Consider the following 17500-nt stretch of genomic DNA (forward strand, 5'->3'; position numbering starts at 1 on the left):
TTTTTCTATCTATCTTAAACCCTCTTAAACTATCAGCCTCATTGGAAAAGCGTTAACGTTATTATCTCCCGAAATGTGTTCATGTGTTATATCTAATTAGTTGAACGTCCCTGCAGGGTCAGGCTGATTTAATGCTGAATCATATGCAGTTAACGAAACTAGTTTAATCCTTTCATCGTACAATGACTGACAGAATCATCGGAAATACTGACATTTCGAATCATCTCCCGACGATTTTAACATCTCTCCATTCATCCATCCATCCATCCATCCATCCATCCATTCATTTATTTATTTATTTATTTATTTATTTATTTATCTACGTATCCATACCTTTACTTGTGCTTGTTAATAGTTTGTTATACATTTTATTATTACCATACAAATATCCATTTTTCTATATCTTCATTTCTATCTCTCGTTACTAATTTTTCTTTTCCCATTGTTCTTTTTTTCATTTTTCCCCATAAGAAATTTTCTCTTCTTATGCGAGAGAGACTAAGAGAGAGAGAGAGAGAAAGAAAGAGGAGAGATTTAAACTCGTATCAGACTTTCTCTCCAGAGGGGGAAAAGATAAATTAGATTCGTAAAAGGGAATTTTATATATACATATATATATACTTACATACATACACACATATACATATATATATATATGTATATATATATATGTATATATATATATATGTATATATATATATGTATATATATATATATGTATATATATATATATGTATATATATATATATATATATATATATATACAACAATCGTTCTGGTTTTAATTTGTCATTTAAAAACCCCTATATATAATAATTCTCGTATATGGTATATATATATATATATATGTATGGTGTATATATATTAATGTACGATCTTAAATGGGGGAAAAAAGAAAAAAAAAAGGAAGAAAAAAAAATTACTATGAACGATACTCTCGATACATTTTAATATAACTTGGCATATTTCTTTTTTTTTTCTTTTTTCCCCCTCATTCCCATAATCCCCGAGATATCCTTCATCTTCGTTCTTCTTTCTTCTTATCATTAACTCTCATTCCATTCTGTCTCCTCTTTGAAGAATAAAAATAAAAATAAAGAAAAAGAAGAAGAAAAAGAAAAAACCAATGGATATTATTGATTTATCTTTGAAATAATCTTCTAGCGAAACCTTGAACTTGTTGCAAAAGTATTCGAGATATTTAAAGTTGAATCTGATAAGAAAAGTGACCGATTAAATGTATCCTTTTTCTTTATTCTCGTATAAAAAAATAATTTTGGATGTTAATAATCCGTAACAAAAATAACAACAACAACAACAACAACAACAACAACAACAATAATAATAATAATAATAATAATAATAATAATAATAATAATAATAATAATAATAATAATAATAATAATAATAATAATAATAATAATAATAATAATAATAATAATAATAATAATAATAATAATAATAATAATAATAATAATAATAATAATAATAATAATAATAATAATAATAATAATAATAATAATAATAATAATAATAATAATAATAATAATAATAATAATAATAACAACGTGAATAATTTTACGATAAAATATAATAATAATATTAACGATTAAGTGCTCTCGAGTGGAAAGATAGATTGACGATTAAGTTAAGAAAAGCAATAAGTTAAAAGCGAATTAGAGAGAGATAGAGAGAGTTAGAGTTAGAGAGAGAGAGATAGAGAGAGAGAGAGAGAGAGAGAGAGAGAGAGAGAGAGAGAGATGAAATTAATAAGGTTCGATGAACAGATAAAATAAAGATAGGAAGTATATATATATATATATATATATATATATATGTACGGAGGAGTATAATAGAAGAGCGAGGTCAAGAGAAAGGTTACGTGTTCGTACGTTCGTTCATTTGTGTATTATAAAAATATAATAGTTAAAAATAACATCTGACGTATTCGTCTAGTGTTTTCTATAGAAAATAAATAAGCGAGAATAATGCAATTTAATCAATTTGAAATAATAATTTTAAACTATTAAGTATAATAGATAGTTAAGGCTTTAGCCTATAATTAAAATCAATTTAAAAATGATAGACCAAATTGTCGAAGAAGTTATTCTTAAAGGATTTTTTTTTTTCTTTTTTTTTTTTTTTTTTTTTTTTTCAAATTAATTACCAAGCGATAAAAGTAGTCTTCATTTTTAATGACGAATTATTATTATTATTATTATTATTATTATTATTATTTTTTTTGTTTTTTTAAAGCGGTTTAAATGTCCTTTAATACTTTATCGAGATACGTTACGAGTAGGAGTGTGATAGAGAAAAATTAAAAAGAAAAAAATAAAAAGAAAAATAAAATAAAATAAAATAAAATAAAGAAAACAAAAGGAAAAAAAAAAAGAAAAAAAGAAAGATATAAGATATAAGATATCCTGACATAGCAAACCGTGCAAAAGTTCATTACACGAGAGCACTTCGAAACAGCAATAACGTTCCTACTACTGGTTCCCGTAGTTTCCTCGATTTCGAAGTAATTTATTATCTGGATAGTATGTTCGTATGTTTACGTGCGTTTATGCGTATGTGTGCGTGTGCGTGTGCGTGTGTGTGTGCGTTTGTGTACGCGCATATATGTATTGTATGTCCAAGAACGTCGAGTGGTAGAAAATACAAGGCGAAAAAGTATATGCTTTATTGCCAAGCATTTTTCCACTGTGGCACGTCCTACTCTCTTTCTGTCTCCTTCATTCGTAACTTCTTTTCCTATTTTTCTTAAGCTACCACTTGTTTCGTTATCGAAGAAAAAAAAAATATATATATATATATATAAGAGAGAAAGAGAGAGAGAGAGAGAGAGAGAGAGAGAGAGAGAGAGAGAGAGAGAGAGAGAGAGAGAGAGAGAGAGAGAGAGAGAGAGAGAGAGAGAGAGAGAGAGAGAGAGAGAAGGGGGGAGTTGAAGAGAGGCCAAGATAGGTTTTTCTTTCTCTCTTTTTTTTTTCTTTTCTTTTCTTTTCTTTTCTTTCCCATAGAAGAAGAAAATTTTCAAGAATATACATATGTATATATATATATATATATATATATGTATGTATGTATGTATGTATGTAGGTATATATGTATATATTGATAATACAATTTATGTTCGCGCGAACGATCGAAATATAAATTTTTATGATGATCAGCTGTTGTATCACGTTGCTTTCTATAGTGTCTATACATATATATATATATATATATATATATATATATATATATATACTTATCTATGTAGGTATATGCAAGGTATATCTATGCACTATAGATATGTATGATATATATGTAAATGTTTAGATATGTACGTATGTATGTATCTACCTATCTACCTATATCTACCTACCTATCTATTTATCTATCTATCTATCTATCTATCTATCTATCTATCTATCTATCTATCTATCTAACTATTGGAGATATAATTTCTCGAGATATGGAAATCTCTTTGGGAGTATGTTCGGCAAGTCGTATGTGCGTGGCTGATAGAAATTATAGGGGTTGTTGTAGGATGAATAGCTTGTTTCATAAGAGTTGTAAAAGTTCACGAATATCATTAATTTGTGAAATTATATTTATTTAGTGCCCTTGTTTTCTTTCTTATTTTCTATCTTTCTATCTTTCTATATTTATTTATTTAATTGATTTAATTGATTTCATTTATTACTCGTGACTAAATACGTATAAAGATATTAATGGGAGATTAATGAAATTGTTATCTCATTATTGTTTTTAATTATAATTTTTCTTTTTCCTTCGTCTTCTTCTTCTTCTTCTTCTTTTTCTCTCGTCATTTTTAAACAATCATCAAACAATGAAACGTATCTAAAGTTAATCGTAAACGTAAACGTTTATATGATATATTTTAATAGATATTTACTTTTAAATTAGACTCGTTAAATCTTTAAAGAAATAAATGATATATATATATAGAGAGAGAGATTGGATTTATTATATAATTGATTTAATAAAAGTGTCATTGAGTGATATTTTCTTCGTGGATATTTTCAATGTTTTTTTTTTTTATCGTAAATGGAATGAGAAGAGAGACTGTTAAAGGGCCCTTATGCTATATGTTAACCGCTACGAAACGAAATTACAGGTTTGCTCGAAGAACGACCGATAGATAGGTAATTAGATTAAGCCACGTACAGAAGGGGCCAATCAGTGTATGTTGGTAAAATCGAAGTAGCTTCGAGAACATTATCGAAAGCCAACCGAGTACACCGGTGTGCATTTCCGTGTGCATTTAGGTGTGTCTTCTTGAAAAAGATAAATAGATAGATAGATAGATAGATAGATAGATGGATGGATGGATGGATGGATGGATGAGATGGATAGATTAATGGATAATTATTGGCACATAGTCAGTTTCTAATTGCAAATAATTTTCTTTCGATTTCTGAATCTAAAATGCATCAAATATTGTATATTGAAATATTTAAAATATTTCTTTCTTTTTTTTCTTTCTTTTTTTTTTTTTTTTTTTTTGTCGTTTTAAAAGTCCAAAACAATAATGAAAATTTTCATTTCATTTTATATCTTCTCTCTACGAATTTTTCTTGTTCCTTTTTTCTTTTTCTCCTTCTTCTCTCTTTCTTTTTTTTTTTTTTTCTTTTTTCTTTTCTTTTTTTTCGTTATTTGAATTCGATCATAATGAGGTAATAATTTGATTAACGTTTTTCGAAAGGATAGAGCGAGATAGAGTGAAAGAATGGAAAAAGTAGAAGAAAATAAGAAAGAAAAAGAAATTAGAAAAGATCGATCGATCGATCGATCGAGTTTCACGAGTTTTATCAACGATCATATATATCTCAGTATCGAAAAAACATTATCGAGATACAAAACGATCATCATAGGATTAAACGTAAAAGTGAAAAGTTAATGCCACGTTATAAAATATTTTCTACTCTCTTTTCTTTTCTTTTTCTTTTTCTTTTCGTTGTTTTTTGTTAGTTTTTTCATTTTGTTTTTATACAATGCACGTTACGTATTTAGGATCGCATGCACTGATGAGGTATGCGTTAACTTTCGCTCGTGGCACGTTTCTTATATATGCATATACATACATACATACATACACACACATATATATATATATATCGTGTATTTTCCTTTCTCATCGTCATATGCATTATATATATATATATATATATATATATATATATATATATATATTTATATGTATACTTTCGATTTATAATATTTTCTCGTAGCAAATTAGAACTATATAACTTGATAATTGACGTTACTAAGACGTTATTAGGATCTTATCAGAATACGTTATAAATATCTATATTAGGATATAAAGATTTTCTAAATATTATAAATTCATATTTATATTGGGAATAATTTTTCTAAACGAACGGACGAAAGAGAGAGAGAGAGAGAGAGAGAGAGAGAGAGAGAGAGACAGAGAGAGAGAGAGAAGAAGGAAAAGGTGGGGGGGAAGAGGAGGAAGTAGAGAAATGATTTCAGGCGGAGGTTCCTGCTAAATCGTTGAAATCCATCCTAACGGAGAGAGAGAGAGAGAGAGAGATAGAGATAGTGATAGAGATAGATCTTCCCGTATCGTAAAGGAATCCTTTCGACCCTCCTTCCCTCTTTCCCCCCTCTTCTCTTCTCTTTTCCTCTCCTCTCTTCACTTCTCCACCCGTCTTTTCTCCACCCTCCCCTCTTTTCTCCACCCTCCCGATCTCTCTTATCCGAGGCGTATGGCCGAAAGAGAGGGTACTTGTTTCGAGGCAGTATAAGTTTGGAATTAACGTCGTTAGGTTTTACGATCGCCCAGTCGGCAGAAACTGATTCGTTGTAAAGAGGAAAACGACTAAGAGGACGAACAACGGCACGTAACTCGAAGAGAAAGAGAGAAAGAGAGAAAGAGAGAGAGAGAGAGAGACAGAGACAGAGAGACAGAGATAGAGATATAGAGATTCGAGAGACACAGAGAGTGAGAGAGAGAAGAGGAAGGACTGAGAAAAGAGAGGGAGGGAACCGAGAGCATATCCACCTTGCCTTTCACGATCGCGAAAGGATAAGAGTGAGAGAGAGAGAGAGAGAGAGGGAGAATGAGGAAGAGAGGGGGGAGAAAGAGGAGAGGGAGGGCATGGTCTGGCGTGTTAGCACCCGGAGACGAGTAAGCGATGGTCGTGGAAAACGACGGGGGAGGCTGAGAAAGAGGACGAAGAGAGAGAGAGAGAGAGAGAGAGAGAGAGAGAGAGAGAGAGAGAGAGAGAGAGAGAGAGGGAGATATAGAGAAAGGAAAGAGGACGAAGCTTGCGTTCGTTTAAAACTTAGTGGGTGGGGATGGGATAAAAGCGGAAGGGAGGAGGGGGAGGACAGTGGGAAGGAGCAGTGAAGGATATGAGGGTGGGGAGATCGTAATTTTTCGAATTGGTTTTCCCTTCGTTACGACCCCTTTTTACGCGCATACCAATTTAATAGTTTATCGTACATAATAAAGGCACGTTATTAACGTCTTTCGATCCTCCTCCTCCTCTTCCTCCTCCTCCTCCTCCTCCTCCTCCTCCTCCTTTTCCTTCTTTCTCCTACTTCTTTTTCTCTATCTCCTTCTACATCCCTCTGTAGACCTTTTTAACTTTCCCTTCTCATATCCGTTCATCCTTCTTTTATATTTCCTTCCTTAATTTTTTTCTATCTCTGTTTCTCTTTTTTTCTCTATCTCTCTCTCTCTCTCTCTCTCTCTCTCTCTAACTCTATATCTATCTCTTTTTCTTTTTCTCTGTCTCTATCTCTCTCTCGCTCTTCTCCTTCCTTTTCCTCGTATCATTCCTCTCTTACGTTGTTATTATTATTATTATTATTATTATTATTATTATTAACAATCTTGTTTTATTTTTGTTTTTTTTTCTATCTCCTCCGTATAGAATAATGATAATTTTATTTTCTCGTTTTTCGTACTCTTCGTTTTTTCATTTATTTCTTTTCCTTCATCCTTCTTTTTTTTTTTTTTTTTTTTTTTTTTTGGTATCTTTCGAATTGATAGCTAACAGATGATGTATAATTCATAAGCAAATACGTCGTCGTCTTACTTTTCATTGTATTACGAGCGATTTTTTCTCTTTTTTTTTTTTCTTTTTTTCGTTTTCTTGTCTTTCCTCTCTTTTTTTTTTTTTTTTTTTAGATTTTTTTTATTTATTTTTTTGATTTGTTTTATTGAACGAAAAAAAGAAAAGAAGGTATATGGTAACATCGATTGTTTAATATATATAATATATCGCGATCAAGATCGAATATTGTATGATAAATGTGTGCTTGATTAAAAAAGAAAAAAAAAAAATAGTAAAAAATAGAATTCTCATAGCAAGATTTTAACGCGCGTCAATGTTATTATTTATTTAATATTATACGTTATAGGAATGATAATTGCTCGATGAATTTTCAGGAGTCACACGCTTAAGAATTGTTTCTCGTTCGCGATCTCACGTTTTACGATCGCGAACGATAAATCGACGTGCGTCGTCATCGTCGTCGTCGTCGTCGTTGTCGTCGTTGTCGTCGTCGTCGTCGTCGTCTTTGTCGTCGTTCTCGTTTTATTACGATAGACAAAAAAGTACGAAAGTAAAACGCATTCGTGAAATTTCACGTACGAATTTTATTTTTCGAAACTTTTCGCCGTATGATAAATGTTTAGTCTCGTGTACGGAGGACTGAGGAGGGATGAGGAGTGGAGAGGAGATAGGGAGAATTTCGATGAAGAACGACATTTAGAAATAACGCAAAAGCTATGCCGATGTATATGCATGTATATTATTTATGTTTGTTTGTCTGTATATATATATATATATATGTTTTGGTTAATCCCTGTCGAACGTACATAACGGCACGCGGAAAAGTATGAAATACCATGATATTTATATCGTATATCATACCTTTGAATATTTTTTTTATGATATCGTACATTATATACTATCTCACGTTTGTAGTGGACATATATCGTACAAATATGTAAAAATAAATATAAATATATATATATATATATATATATATATATATATATGAATTCGGAATGAACGATCATTTAAAATTTGGCCATATTAAGTCGATCATTATTTCCTTGAAAAATTTTATAATTTAATATATACAATTTTACGAAATACTTATTTTACGAAATACACAGGCAAAAGATCAAGGTAATGGATATAGCCTAATATATCGGATCGTTAATAGTATTTATTCGGTTTAATTCGTTGAATGGGTTTTTTTTTTTTTTTTTTTCTTCTTTAATCGCGATTATAAAACGATAAAAGTAAAAGAGGAAAGAACGGTACACGAATCAAAATAAATATCGAAATCTTCGAGAAATATGTTTGATTGGGATCAGGTAAAGGGGTGGGGAAGATTGGTCGAGAACGAGAATGTGATTTTGATGTGAGTGATAGTATATATATCGAATGGTTAATAAAATTTATTCGATTTTCTTTACTCCATCGTATAATAACGAAAAATGGAAAAGAGAATGAGAAGAAGAGAAAAAGAGAGAGGGGGGGAGAGGAAGGGAGAAGGAAAAAAAAGAAAAGAAAATAGAAAAGGATGAAGGAGGGGATAGGAGGGAGGGAGACTAGGAATAAAAATAGATACGAAATCTTCGAAGAATATGTTTGAGTTAGGGGAGCGTCATTGTAGTGGGAGAACAACGTGGTTTTGATGAAAATTAAGTTGCAAGGTGGTTGATTCGGTGGGGTTTGGTGGTGATGGCGATGGGTTTGGCGAGATGAGAGAGGCCGGGGGGTGGAGAGGAGAGGACAGAGAAGAAGAACACACCGAACGATATTATTATTCATTCGCACGTTTGGCGCTTTTCGACGATGTTGTTCGGCACACATCAACGACGAGAGACGAGAACGCCGTTGTTTTCGTGAGTTCGCGTGAATAACGTAATGCTCGAATGTAGTCGTCGCGTAGTCGTCATAGTTGATTCATAATGAAATCCGAGAGGAAAATCAGCGCGCGCGCGCGCGAGCGAGAGAGAGAGAGAGAGAGAGAAAGAGAATTCTGGTGTCGTGCGAAAACGGAAAATCTGAACGTGACGTGATCGGGTTCGAGAAAAAGAGAAAGAGAGAGAGAGATAGAAGGGGGAGTTGAAGAGAAAAGGGGGGAGGCTCTGACCCGGCCCAGTCCCCAACCTAGCCCAATTCAACCCAATCCAGCCCAGCCTAGCCCCATCATTTTATGCAAATAAAAATGAAGGACATTTGATTTCCCCGCGGTGTTTCTTCCCCTCTTGTTCATTCTTCACCCTCCCCCTCCCACCCCCCCAACCCCACTTATCATCCTCACACCTCTCTTATTCTTTCTCCTCTCATTCTTCTCATCCTTCCTCTTTCTCCTCGTCGTCGACATCGTTGGACGACGATGGTCCTCAAGAATAGGAAATTGTGGTGGTAGATTTTTTCCAATCAAATTTTTTTTTTTTAGAACATTTTTACACCCTCGAATGACGAAGATAGTATATATATATATATAATATATTATATTCTTCGAGGGAAAAAATTATTAGTTTTATTATTATTTTTATTATTATTATTATTATTATTATTATTATTGTTATTGTTATTGTTATTGTTATCGTTGTTATTAATTATTGGAAAGATCGTACGTCAAAGTCATTAATTATCTTCGAGAGATAATAGATTTTTTTCTACGAATATCCAAATATATATATATATATATATATATATATATATATATATAAAAGATTATTATTATTATTGTTATTGTTATTGTTATTTTTATTATTATTATTATTAATTATTGGAAAGATCGCACGTCAAAGTTATTATTTAATTCGAAAGAGATAAGAGATTTTTCATTTCTTTATATTCAACGAATGTTCAATTATTTCCATGTAAATCGTAAACGAAAAAAAAAGAAAAAAAAAAAAGAAACAAAAAAAAGAAAATAAGAAAAAATATTGAGTCGCGTGTCAATGTAAATATATTCAACGATATATAAACTCACCTAATAAACAGCAAAGTATCAGTAGTAATCGCGCCAGGCGCAATGTACAAATCCTCCAGGAGCTCATTCCGCTTTAGCAGAATTTAATATCGGAAAATCTTAGAGTTTTTCAACGTATACACGGCGGAGACACGTGCAGAACGAGAATAGAATGGATTGAACGTAAGAGACGTGAGAGGTGGAAGAGGAGAAGAACGAGAAAAAAAAAAGAAAAAGAAAAAGAAAAAGAAAAAAAAAAGGAAAAAGAAACAAGAAAATAGGAGATAAGGAAAATGAAAAATTATTTTAAAACGAATTTCCTATATTTGGACGAATGCACGTGGACAGAAAAAAAAAAAAAGAAAGAAAGAAATTATACGAGAGTGACGCTTAATTCTTTGATAAAGATAGGGAAGGGGGAGGGCATAGATATGAGCGAGTACATAAAAAAAAAAAAAGAAACAAAGAAAGAGAGAGAGGGAGAGAGGGAGAGAGAAAATAATAGGGAAAATAAAATGGGAGAGAAAAGAAAAAGACAACGAAAAGATGCACGATAGAGAGGAGAGGAGAAAAAGAAAAAGAGAGAGAGAGAGAGAGAGAGAAAAGAAGATGGATAATAAAACGGGTTTATAATAAACGAATTGTAAAGAGTAATATAAGTATTATAGGACTCTCACCGTAACGGAGTCCACGCGGAAACTGACGGTTTTCGAGTAACGCGCGGACGCCGATACCACGTTTGGTTCCACGCTCTCGAGAGTAGAGCGGAACGGATCATACGAGTTACACTACTACGAAGTCCGACTTTTGCTTTTGCATCGTCGAGGTCTTATAGTAGTAGTAGTAGTAGTAGTAGTAGTAGTCTCTTCTCTTTCTCCTCTCTCTTTTCTTTTTCTCTCTCTCTCTCTCTCTCTCTCTCTCTCTCTCTGTTCGCGCTTTTCAAAGACTCTCGTTACTGCCACGTGAAATAGCAAACGAACGAACGAACGCACGTCATCTCCTCCTTGAGACATCTTAGATTGTGAGAACAAGAAGAAGAAAGAAGAGAAGGAGGAGGAGGAGGAGGAGAAGGAGAAGGAGGTGGAGAAGGAGGTGGAAAGGAAGAGTTACAATAACTTACTACGGCCAAAGACACACTTACAAATACCGCAAACTCATCTTACATCTGAGAACTCCGAATGGTTTCGTTGAGTATGTCCCCTCTTGTATATTCTCTCTCTTTCTCTCTCTCTATCTTTGATTAACGACCGAGCAAGAGAGAGAGAGAGAGAGAGAGAGAGAGAGAGCGTGCAAGCGAAAGCGACACGGATTCGATCGAGGCGAACCGAAGAAGAAGGCTAATGGCACGTGCTGTTGGTGCCTCTCTTTTCTCCCCTTTTTCTTTTTCTTTTCTCTTTTTTTCTTTACTTTTTTTCTTTACTGTTTTTTCTTTTTTTTTTTCTTTTTTTTTATTCTTACTTCCTCATTCCTCTTCTTTCTCTTCCACTTCTTCTTCTTCTTCTTTGCTCTTTTTTTTTTTCTTTTTTCTCAATCGAGTTTACAGAGATTATTACACGCTCTCTCTCTCTCTCTCTCTCTCTCTCTCTCTCTCTCTCTCTCTCTCTCTCTCTCTCTCTCTCTCTTTCTCTCTCTTTTTCTGTTTCTCTATATTATTATATTACGCGAAATTATTTTCTCATTCGCATGTGTATGTATTTATGTATCCTTGAAGATCCAGGGCTCCGAACAATTATATATACGGGCCTGCATTTTGACGTTTTGTTTTTTTTTTTTTTTTTTTTTTTGATTTCTTAAAATGATTTCGTAAAAGTTGATATTCTTGAAACTACTTTATTTCTTTTTTTTTTTTGCTCTTCTTCTTTCCTCGCTTTTTTATCGATCGTTTTAGTTTTATATACATAATAAAAGTTTATCGATCAAAAAAGATTACGAATGATTCTAAATGATTCTGCATTTTTAAGATGTTCTCTCTCTCTCTCTCTCTCTCTCTCTCTTTCTAATTTAAAAAAATTATGTATTCTCGAATCGTCATTTTATGCTGATTCTAGAAACGATTTCTTTTATTTTTATCTTATTACGTAAAATTTGCGTCGCTAAAGTTTCAATTAAAGAGAAAGAGAAAAAGAAAAAAAAAAAAGTAGCGCTCGTTTGAGATGGAGGGTTTCTTTTCTTTTTTTTTTTTTATTTTTATTCCTTTTTTTTTTTTCCTTTTATGACTTTCTCAAACAACGTAAGAATTGCAAATGTGTTATGTCTTCCTTTATTCTTTTTTTTTTTTTTTTTTTTTTTTTATTTTATTTTATTTTCTTATTTTTCTTACCTTTCGTCTACGACCTTAAACTCCTTAACACATTAAACTACGAAACTTTATATCGACGTTCGTAGTATCATTGGTTAAGATTCACCTTTAAAATAAACATAACAAAGCCACGAAGTCAATTTGATTTCATTGTGAAACGCAGAATGAGAAGAAGGAGGAAGGGAGGGAGGGAGGGGTGGATGGTGATGGTGATGGTGATGGTGGTGGTGATGTTGGTGGTGGTAAAAGGGGGAAGAAGAAAGAGTAGAAGAAATTGTACGTAATAAAATGCAAATTGAGAATAGTTTTGTTGTTAGATTGAAAATGAAAAAGAAGTGAGCCAATAAAAAAGTATTATTTAATTAGAAGATGGCATTATCGTTGTATATATATATATATATATATATATATATATATATATATATATAAGATCAGATTGAATTAATTTGATCTTAAATCCCGGATTTTTTTTTGTTTTTTTTGTTTTGTTTTGTGAAAATGAATGTCTCTCGATTGTTTAACTTAACGTCTTTCAATACTGTGTTTTATACTGTATCTTCGCTGTCTTTAAATTTCATTTAGAAAAAGTTTATAGAAAATGTTTTTCTCAAGAGTATACGTCCTTGCGGTTTGATAAACCTCAACAAGTTCGTGCATACCAGTCGAAAGTTAATTAATTGTTTAAACTTTAAACGCCTGTGAATTTTTTCTCCCTTTTCTTCGTTTCTTTGTTGTTGTCGTTTTTCGCATATTTTTTCCTTTTTTTTTTTCTTCTTAATCAAAATTGATTAATTAAAAAAAAGAAAAGGAAAGGAAGGAAAAACAAAAAAAAAGAAAAGGAGAGAGAAAGAGATAAAGAAGAAAAAGGAAATTATCCCCACGAGGGATGTAAAAAAGATCGTGCACGGAAGAGTTCATTACCATACTCGACGTAGTACTATGTTACATTTAATTTTTTAATATGCCATAAGTTTATCCGTTCGTCAAGTTTTTATCATCCCCCTCCCCCACTCACCCACCCTTGTCTATAATCTCTTATCGTACGTTTTATTATTGGCGATATAAGTCTCGATGTATTTATTTGTACGGAAAAATTAATAGGATGCAATTTATAAAATCAAAATGTATTAAGATTAAAGAAAAAAAAAAAAATTTGTTATAAAAAAAAAATTATATTAAAAGAAATTAATTAATCAATTAATTAATTGAAATATATTAAAAAATTTATTATACAAAAAATTATATTAAAAGGAAGACATACAAAGTGAAATGAAACAAAATAAAATAAAATAAATAAATGAATGAATGAATGAATGAATAAATGAATGAATGAAACGAATTACCTTCATTTTTATTGACTTCTATTTTATTCTTACGTTTTATTTATTTATTTGCTTTTTTTTTTTTATTTTGGTTAATACATGTCAAGAAAACATAGAGAGTTTCTAACAAGCTAGAGAGAGAGGAAGAGACAGAGAGAGAGAGAGAGAGACAGAGAGAGAGAGAGAGAGAGAGAGATAAAAAAAAGGAGAGCGCAATTCAGCTGAGCGATATCAGGTCTCATTGTTTGCATGTACTCGGTGGCTCTTTGTCTCTCTGTCATTTCGAAATATCATGTGAACGCGTGCGAGAAAGAAGAACCGTGAGAGAGAAAGAGAGAGAGAGAGAGAGAGAGAGAGAGAGAGAGAGAGAGAGAGAGAATGTGTGGATGGGTTGGAGAGAGGGAGGGAGTAAAAGTACATGAAGACATATGTATATATCTCCGACGATACTTCATGGATAAGTTCCAAGTTTCCATTTACGACCTAGTACCCACTTCTACCTTTCTCCCTTTCTTTTTCGCCCAGACATTCCTCCTCCTCCTCCTCCTCCTCCTCCTCCTCGTCTTCCTCCTCCCCCCACTCACTACCACTACCATCACCTACCCTAAAAATAAAGAAATAAGGAAAGAACGACCACGGGCGGATGGGGGTGGAGGGGACGAATGCACGACGTGTTGTTGTCATATGATCTTACTTCTCGTTGCACCAGAACTTTTTAACTTCTCAACGTCCGGACGACGTCAGACAAGAATTTAACATATTTTTCGTCCTCCTGTATATATATATATATATAAGAGAGAGAGAGAGAGAGAGGAAGGGTGGGAGGGAGGAAGGGAGAGAGAGGGAGAGAAAAATCACCATGCATGCATATGTGTGTGTGTTCTCTTATACGAACGATAGAAATTTAAAACCCGTTTCAAAATTCCTCTACCAAATCGAGAATACGGTTATCGCGTTACACAAAGTTTCGTCCTTTTTTCTTTTTTTTTTTATCTTTTTTCTCTCTCTCTTTTTTTTATTTTTTTTTAATTTTTTTTTTATATTTTTTTTATTTTTTTATTATTTTTTTTTTTATCTGTACCGTATGGTTTACATACGCATACACACATACTCTTTCTCTCTCTCTCTCTCTCTCTCTCTCTCATTTTCTTTTTAATTGTTTTATTTGTTCTTTTTTGTTGGTTGTTTCTTCTTTTTTTTTATTTTTTTTATTTGTTTTTTTATTTTTTTTTTTATTTGTTTTTTTATTAGCCTATTTATTTTCTTTTTCTCCTTTTTTCTTTGATAGTAAAAAAGAAAAAAAAAAGAAAAGGAAAAGCCTCCTTATATAATCTACAATCGTGTATACGAACATTTAATCGCACTAACGATTCGATTTGTACACCGTGGTTTTAACACATTTTGTTTGTTACGTTGTTGTCGCCATTTAGAAAGTGTCAGTGAATCATTAATAAATATTTTGACGTATCTATGTATTTTCGTTTTTTCTTTTTTTTTTTTTTTTTTTTTTTACACGTATGTTCTTTCCGCATATCACCAGGTCATTTTGGTGTTTTTCATTCTTCTTTTTCTTTTTTTTTTCTTTTTCTTTTTTTTTTTTTCTATTAGATTTCTTTCAGAAGTTTCTTTTTTGCATCGCGTGTTTATTAGCGTAAAAAAAAATTGTTTTCGACGGTACTCGATACGTAGTGCGACGAAGACTTACGTGAATACACACACACACACACACACACACGCACGCACACGCACACTTGCACATGTATGAATATTATGTATGACACTTATGTATATATATGAATGCATTGATATGTGTTTCGTTAAAAGTATTCAAGATTCACGGGAAGCATTGAATTCCCGTTTTAGAAAGCGGCATCTGCCATAAAGTAGGCCATACATAACAGATTGATCGATTATATTTTTTTTTTATAATTAAATTGACGATCGATTGAGGGATAATACAATGATTCATATGATTGACATTTTTCTTTTCTTTTCTTTTTTTTTTCTTCTTCTTCTTCTTCTTATCTTTGATCGAACGATTTTCTCGTTGATAACAATAACGATAGTCCTTAATTATTGATTGTTATGAAATTGATTGATCTTATGAAGAAATCTTATTAAATGAATAATGATCGACCTGGTTTCTTTTCTTTTTCTTTTTCTTTTTCTTTTTCTTTTTCTTTTTCTTTTTTTTCGTAAGTGAACGTAAAACATCTAGGAATTCCTTCTCTTCTATTATCTTCTCCCCCTCTCTTCTCTCTCTCTCCCTCTCTCTCTCTCTCTCTCTCTCTCTCTCTCTCTCTCTCTCTCTCTCTCATGGCTGGCCTTGAGAATAGAGAACACATTGTTGGAATTTGTGAGACCTAGAAAAATTCCACCTCCATCCTCCTCTTCGTTTTTTTTTTTTTTTTCTATCTACGTCCGCTTGTCTGTTCGTTCGTCTCTTTCTTGAATTTTTTCAATTTCACACGTTCTCCCTCGTCCATTGTAATAAATCCTTTTGCATTTATAAGAACAATCATTTGTAATTTTGACACGATATCAGAGACGACAATAAAATTATATAACAGTAACAATAAAAATGACGACGACGATAATTAAGATGGACCAAGGAACGATGGGGAGAGAAAGAGAGAGAGAGAGAGAGAGAGAGAGAGAGAGAGAGAGAGATTATAAGATATTCCGACGATTCTTTTATAAAAAAAAAAAAAAAAAAAAATAAATTTGACGCAATCTCTAACACGTTACATGATCTTTTTCGTATTAATGATCTCTGATTTTTATTCGACTATTATATATTCACGAATGCAATTAGAAATGTGAAAGCGTTTAAATGCCTGTAGAATTAATTTAAAGTTCCTAGCTTTTAATTTACGAACACACACACACACACATACACACATATATATATATACATATGTATATATAGAGATGAAATAGAGGGTGGAGAGGAGGGGATCGATAGGAGTGAATAGAATGGAGGAAAGAATATACAATGCCAAAGAGAGAGAGAGAGAGAGAGAGAGAGAGAGAGAGAGAGAGAGAGAGAGAGACGAATTTTGAGATTAATCGAATGGAGAAGTATTTTTTCTTCTTTTTTTTTTCTTTTTTCTTTTTTTTTTTAATCGAGAATGAGTGTGAAAATACTAACGTTAACGATAGTATTCCGAGTATCCTTTTTCACGCTGCTCGTCCAATTCAATTTGATAATAAACATCGTTTATTTGTTTATTTTTCTTTATTTTTTCATTTTTTTTTTTTTTTTTTTTTTTTATTTTTTTTCCCCCTATCGCAGCAAAGTTTGACGATTAACGAGGAAATACTTCTCCTCCTTCTCCATCTTCTCATACTTCTCCTTTTACCTCGTCGTCGTTCTTTAAGGAAAAATCGAATAATCTCGTCAAGATGATGATGTAGAGGTGATAATAGAACGGAAGGTGGTAGGATGAGAAGGGTGGGTGAGCTGAGAGAGAGAGAGAGAGAGAGAGAGAGAGAGAGAGAGAGAGAGAGAGAAAGAGAAAAAGTACAAAGCATTCGAGAGAATCAAGTCGTCTCAAGATTAATACTCTATATCGATACACTAGGAGGTGCTATGTAGATGGGTTGGGATTGAACGGGAGGGAGAGGAGAGTTGAGGGTGTGCTATGGGTGGTGGGAGTGACGGATAGAGAGAGAGAGAGAGAGAGAGAGAGAGACAGAGGGAAAAAAATATTACGTAAAAAGAAATAGATAGATATATTATTCTCGTCGTCTTTGTTAAATTCTCGTCGCGCGAATTCTTTCGATAGAAACGTATAAGAATTAAAGGAAAATTCGTACGAGAATACGAATAGTATCGTTTCTTTGCCATGGGAAAAGAATTTTTTCCTTCTATTCATGTTACTTTCTAACCATG

The 17500-nt window shown here is 32.3% G+C and overlaps 2 protein-coding genes across 9 annotated transcripts in view; one reads left to right on the forward strand and one right to left on the reverse strand.

Moving 5' to 3' along the window:
- The window catches only part of LOC118450603 (uncharacterized), a 64591-nt gene extending 53328 nt beyond the window's left edge, over positions 1-11263 (reverse strand). The window contains exons 1-2 of one of the 2 annotated variants that reach the window (XM_085663106.1): positions 10662-11263; positions 10006-10076 (exon numbers count right to left, since the gene is read on the reverse strand). In XM_085663106.1, coding sequence (XP_085519232.1) covers positions 10006-10076; positions 10662-10762 — 172 coding nt within the window. In that variant the 5' untranslated portion in view covers positions 10763-11263. The remainder of the gene's footprint in view (positions 1-10005; positions 10077-10661) is intronic. The other variant, XM_085663108.1, reaches the window with a different exon arrangement.
- The window catches only part of qin (tudor domain-containing protein qin), a 208213-nt gene that overhangs the window by 55844 nt on the left and 134869 nt on the right, over positions 1-17500 (forward strand). The window lies entirely within an intron of this gene.

Source organism: Vespa mandarinia, chromosome 20 (assembly GCF_050613455.1).
Source record: "Vespa mandarinia isolate Hongniang chromosome 20, ASM5061345v1, whole genome shotgun sequence".
Taxonomy (NCBI): domain Eukaryota; kingdom Metazoa; phylum Arthropoda; class Insecta; order Hymenoptera; family Vespidae; genus Vespa; species Vespa mandarinia.